Source organism: Solea solea, chromosome 13 (assembly GCF_958295425.1).
Source record: "Solea solea chromosome 13, fSolSol10.1, whole genome shotgun sequence".
Lineage (NCBI taxonomy): Eukaryota > Metazoa > Chordata > Actinopteri > Pleuronectiformes > Soleidae > Solea > Solea solea.
Window position 1 is genome coordinate 10,757,249 of NC_081146.1, and position 6,391 is coordinate 10,763,639.

The 6,391-nt window shown below is 38.6% G+C and overlaps 1 protein-coding gene across 1 annotated transcript; it reads left to right on the forward strand.

Annotated features, from left to right (window-relative positions):
- Nucleotides 1-3,107, forward strand: LOC131471352 (uncharacterized). The gene is made up of 5 exons (XM_058647864.1): nucleotides 1-149; nucleotides 355-717; nucleotides 821-1,159; nucleotides 1,315-1,692; nucleotides 1,789-3,107. Exons 1-5 carry the CDS (start codon nucleotides 107-109, stop codon nucleotides 2,148-2,150), a joined length of 1,485 nt encoding a protein of 494 aa, XP_058503847.1. The 5' UTR covers nucleotides 1-106; the 3' UTR covers nucleotides 2,151-3,107.
- The last annotated feature ends 3,284 nt before the right edge of the window (nucleotides 3,108-6,391 follow it).

Consider the following 6,391-nt stretch of genomic DNA (forward strand, 5'->3'; position numbering starts at 1 on the left):
GCTGCGCGCACCTCACGTCAGGAACGGCATGCACTCATAACAGAACAGCACATTATTAACAGCACAGTTTTTGGTTCACTGTGATCACGACTAAAACAGTCTCATCATGACGAAAAGGAGTCCAGTTCTGTGTCTGTTTGTCATCTCAGGTTTGTACATTACATGACCTTTCATACTATTAATGTTTTCTTGTGTGTGATTTCACATTTGTCAATGTGTAATGTCAATTCCTAAATGTAGTTAAAAAAGTGAAGGAATGTTACTTTTATGAAAAAAAATATAAATATTTGCATAATTTTTTTTTGCTGTTCTTTTTTACATTTGTGACCATACTTATTCCTTGTAATCCCACAGGTTTTTGCTTCTTCACGGGGGTATCCTCACTCTTTCACATTATTGAGCTTTTAAAGAATTATGAGGACGCGAAGAGTTATTGCAGAGAGATGTACACTGATTTAGGAACAGTTCGCAATTTAGCCGATATGAACGATTTGGTCACGGCGGCGGCTTCAGCCACCACTGTTAGAGCCTGGATAGGACTGGAGAATGGAGCTGTGTGGAAGTGGCACTGGACTTTGCCTGAACATCAACTAGTGTATTCGAACTGGAGTGAAGGAGAGCCACAAATAAAGAATCAGGATGCTTGTGCAGCAATGGATGAACATGGCAAGTGGTTTGAAAGTGACTGTGGAGATAAAAGAGGTTTTGTTTGTCACGGTGAGCAAAAACATTCACGTTAATTTTATTTCACATGGGAAATATCATCACAATGTACAAATGCAGAATCTTACTATATTTAATGTGATATCACACCTTGCAGGCAATGGTGGATCTACTGGTCACATTTTTGTTGCCGACTTGACATCGTGGAGGGCTGCTCAGAATCACTGCAGGGGCTTATCATCTGATCTGGTCAGCATATCCTCAGCAGAAGTGAATGAGGCGGTACTTCGTGTATCTCTGTCACAAAAGGTTTGGATCGGCCTCTTCAAAGATCCCTGGATTTGGTCAGATGGCAGCAGCTCATCATTCCGTAACTGGAAACCCGATCAGCCTAACTACCGTAAAGATCAGAACTGTGTTGTTGCAGTATTCAATGATGGAGGGGAGTGGAATGATCTCAAATGCCAAGGCGCACGCAAGTTTGTTTGTCAAGGGGGTAAGTTTGTGTTTTTTTACATGTGGAATCACCCTCAATATGATGAGAAAGGTGTATATATTTTAGTTACATTTAAATGATTTATAGCGTGACACATTACAGAACAAAATTACCCCTGTCCTCACGTTGTTTACTTTGATCACTGCTTTTTACAGTCAGTCCACTAACTTCAACAACCACCCAGACAACGACAGAGACGACGACAACAACCCAACTGTCTACAACTACGACAACTGAAGTAACTTCAACAACCACCCAGACAACTACACAGAAGACCACAACAGTCCAAATGTCAACATCTACGACCACTATAGAAACAACTCCCACCACACAGCCAAACACTACAACTCTTACCACCGAACTGATAACACCAAATACCACATATACAGCGTACAGTACCTTAAGCACGACACTCAGCAATGTAACCACAGATGCTATTTCTGCATCAACAACACCCATGGGGACATCAGCCCAAAACACAACACAGCTTTCATATCCAACGTCCACTGAAACCAGTCCAAGTCCACCTGCAGGTATGTTAACCTTTGGGCCTACAGTTCTTTTTGCACGAGTTTACATCATACATAACAGAACTAAGCACTGTTTCTCTTTGTGTTGTCCACCTAAAGGGAATCTGATATTAATCCAGCAAAGCATGACATGGATTGAAGCTATGGGTTACTGTAGAGAGCACCATAATGACCTTGTCCATATTACCACCGAAGACATTCAAGAGAAGGTGGCAGAAAAAGCAAAGAACGCCACTTCACCCTACGTTTGGCTTGGCATACGCTACACCTGTAACTTTGACTTCTGGTTCTGGACGAAGTCGACGTCAGGCTGTTACCAGAACTGGGCTCCTGGAGAAGGAACTGATGGGACATATGACTGTGGTGTTACAGGTGCCATTCAGGCCACTGGAGGGCAGCAGTGGGTAGGCTTACCTGAGACAGAAAAACTGAATTTCATCTGCTCTACTTGTCCTGACTGAGTGTAGAGGAACACTGCTACTTTAGAGGGCAATGACACTGCAGTTGTAATGATTCTAAATGAAGAAATAACACCTTTGTGTTGGTTATATTTGCATGATTTATTGAGAACCATCTTTTTGACAACTGTATCAAGTCCAGTGGATTTGATGGACCTCAGCAGAGATCTTCACGTATGACGTCAGCTGCCTTCTCTATTGTTGAGACTGAATTTCATTAAATATGGAAAACGCATGTGGTGTGTAGGAGTGCACATTCACAGTCATGGGCAGCAAAAGAAATGTGGGAACATTGATCTGCTCTATGCCTCTCACTGTGGGGTTACCATTTGCATGTTGACCCTTTAGGCTGGGCCTCAATATTGTCTTTTTGAGACCACCAGAGTATGGCCCTGCTGCCCTCACTGACCTGACCTTCACTAGCAGCCACATGGAGGACAAGAGCTCACAGACTCCCACCTTTCTTTCTGCACACTTGAGGGACATGGGATCATCTGTAAAACCCAATAAACATTAGGGTTTTTCTAGATTTTTAGTTGATTAGACACTGTAAAACAACAGGCAATACTGGTTTCACCATTATCACACATGCCTGGTAAGGCATATCAGTTGTATATTTACATTTTATTTTACTTTCGCAGCATAAGAAAAGGCTCCTCCCTTTTAAAAAATAAAAATAAAAATAAATAATAATAACAACTCCCCATTTACATGTTTGAATGAGCGGTGTTAATGTGTGTAACCCTTGACATGAAAACTCACATAAAATATCACATGCTAAAGAGTTTAACTTATGCCTGCTGTTAATTTACATACACCTTTTCCAAGGTCCAATTCAAGCACTGTTAAACATCCACCTTCATACTTTTAAAATGTAACGTAAATGTACATGAATACATACACACTGAAATGGATTGTTTTGGTCTTTTTATCGCAATAAAACAGATGGTATCAAGCTATAAACAACCAATATTGTCTTTCTTACCATGGGTCCAGGCAGAGGGGATTGCTTTCAGACTTTCAAACTTTCTTTTATTCCTTTCTCTAGTCAGTCTACTAATACAGTCACTTTTTTTAAGCATTTTCCTAATCCTAAATTCCTACCGAAAAAATCAAAAAAAATTCCAAGCGTGAACTCAGATAATAATGATTTTCCTATACTGATGTGAGTCCTTAAAACATCAAATTGATAATGAGATGATATTCCTACGTATCCCAATATATATTCCTGTTTTGAGAGAGCGGTGATACTTTACAGCACTTGATATTATCCAAGTGCAAGAATACTAGTTTCGACAGCTTTATATGATTATGTTTGCATCATGGAGTTCAACACTCTCATATAACCACTGACCACCAGTATGTACTATATCTTGTAATCCGCTGCTGCATTCACATTGAGGGCCTTGTCACTTCTCAATTATCACAGACCATTACACACGAGTGTGTCATAGCTCAGTTTCTCTTTGAATGGGCATTGGTCAGTCAGCCTCCCATCAGTTCAATGTTAATGTCCCATTGGGTCCAGTCAGCCAGTCGCATCGACAAACCCCCTCAGCAGCTTTTCTCACCCTCATCTCCTCTTGTGTGCCGTCCAGCTGGCTCTGACCTCTGACCCCTTCACCCTCACTCCTGACCCCCGAGGACATTCCCACGCCACACCCTTTTGTGTACATCTCTCCATGGTAACCCAGTGGTCACTCCGTGTGCATTTGCACAGATTATGGTCATAAAAATAGTTCACTTTCACATAGATTGACGTAACACAGCCTTGTTTGGCCCAATATAAACTTAAGTAAGAGGTGCTATAAAAATAAAACGTGTATATTAATTGAAGCTGTCTGAACACTTCTCAGAATAAGTATAAGTAATAAGTAAAAACCTTAAATGCTGAACCTAAAATGACTACAATTTGTCCAAAGTGTACTCAACTAACAAAAGATATGGAGAGAAATATAGATTTTGAGTATTAATTATGTTCAGTTTGATTCAAGACACATCTTTACAATCAAGCGCAATTATTTTTTTAACTATACCTACCATTCTCTCTCTCTCTCTCTCTCTCTCTCTCTCTCTTAGTCTCTTGTCTCTTTGGGTTTTCACCCCTCCGCAGTTCCCTCCCTTCTTTTCCTTCTGTCACTTTCACAGTTAATTGTAGAAAAAGAGATTTTCTCCATTGAGGCCGAGTCTCTTAGGTAACCCCACTCCTGCATGAAATGAGACAGATAGAGGGCAAGGGACAGAGCGGGGGATATGGACAGACAAACTGAACAAGCAGCGGTTGAGGACGGATGCTGAGCAGAGTCTGCGTTTCAACATTTAAAAAAACATTAATGAAAGAATAGAGTTTAATATTTTGTATGCGCGGGGAAACATGATTAATAACTGCTTTTCTGGGACTACTATCATGACACATTATGTAAGTATTGAAATTGTTTACTTTTTACATTTTTGTGCAAGCTAATATCCAAATACGCCACTTAGTGGCTCTTGATATCAATTGGTTGATATCATGGTATTTGATGAGAAATATACATTTATTTCTTTTTTTACATTTAATTACTGATAATTTACATTTTGACCGTTTGTAGATGATTGATATTATGGTGGATATTTTTTTTTTTTTTACATTTGTTTAAATTCAGCAAAAACATTGAATCAGGTTTCACCCCCTGGAATAAGAGATGCTACTGATGTTCTTCCAAGGTTTTACAGGGAGTCTGGAGTTGATTGTCCAAACGCAATTCTTGTATTATTTCACTATACCTAGGAGTTGTGGATGGACATCATGCCCCTGACTCCTGTTTGCTCCACTTTGCTCTACTTTTGTCAGTTATAAGACAGAAGAGTAACATCTTCATTGATTTAATATTGTGTATTGTGTATTGGGACTACATAGCAACACCTTTTCCCATGTTTTCTTTAGTAACTACCAACAAATTTGGCCTGTCAATTTAATATCTGTTTTTTCCAATTCACTGAGTTTCCAGACCCTAGAAATAAACTTTTCAGTTCCTTAATCTGTTTCTTTATTTCTCAAGAGTTGCAGCAAGGCAGCCAGTTTTTAAACTTTTAGTCAAGTTCCAAAAAGCTAAAAATTGTTCTGTTTTTGTTTCTTTTCTTTTTTTTCCCTGTGTGTGTATGTATGAACATATTATGAAACAAGTAAACTGAACATTTTGATCCGTGATAATCTATACAGTATATGTTATAATGTTTGTGGTTGGTGAAGTGGAATGGAACGTATGTATTTACAAAATAAATACTGGATTTAAAGGACCATGATTTACTCATTTTAGTTATGTGAATAAATGAAAAAGCTGAGTTATATGTTTTGTTAAGATTCTGGGTTATTGCTGAAAAGTTACACAGAATTTAAATGACAATTCAATCTTCACAAAATGTTTGAGGAGACCCTTTCAAGGCGGGAAATCGGAACAAAACCAACAGATTTGTTGCATGTTCAGATACAACCAAAGCTGTAAACATGTGACACATTCAATTGCCATTTTTAAATGTGAGTTTAAATGTTTAAGTGTTTTATGTTGAATATCATGATGCACCCTGTTAAACAGTGATTTTATTATTTTCATAAAGACTTTCATGTTGAGAAAATAAAGTCTCTGATCTTGGTCTGTGCGTCTTTGTCATTAATCTTGTTTCCAATTTCCAGATCCTAACTCAATTTGAAAACTTTTTTTAAATACCAGTCAGCAAAGCGTCAGTGAGCTGATGGACACTCAGAAGAATTACATTACAAAAACATTGCACATGGCATTTGTATAGTGGGTTGTTTCTGTAGCTAGTGACACAAGAAAGAGACATGAGGAAAATTGTCCTGGACAGAAGTCAGGAAATTTGCAGATTTACTTGATCATCCCTGAATTATTAAAGCAATCTGTGCTCAACCTGCCCCAAACCAAAAGAGCCAAAACTCCATCCATCCAGCTATTTTCTACCGCTTTATCCTCCACATGAGGGGGGTGAGCCAAAACTCAGTTTCTTGTAAATCACATGATTTGTGGGAATCCAGCTGACTGGCAATAAACCAATGAGAGAATGATTACACATTGTGAAATAATAACAAACAATGTTCACGCTACAAGCCAAGAAGCGCTTCAAAATTGACTTAGATATAAAATCACAGTTGACCAAATTGCTTTACAAAATAAAAGCATTACAGACACATTGCATTAAAAAACTAGTTCATGAAACATAATTCAAAACATGAAAACACACAAGAA

Excerpts from the sequence above, each read along its gene's own strand:
- LOC131471352 (XM_058647864.1), top strand. The coding sequence starts at position 107 with ATGACGAAAAGGAGTCCAGTTCTGTGTCTGTTTGTCATCTCAG. Across the intron at positions 150-354 it reads GTGTCTGTTTGTCATCTCAG|GTTTTTGCTTCTTCACGGGG; the intron begins GTTTGTACATTA and ends GTAATCCCACAG. Across the intron at positions 1,160-1,314 it reads CAAGTTTGTTTGTCAAGGGG|TCAGTCCACTAACTTCAACA; the intron begins GTAAGTTTGTGT and ends TGCTTTTTACAG.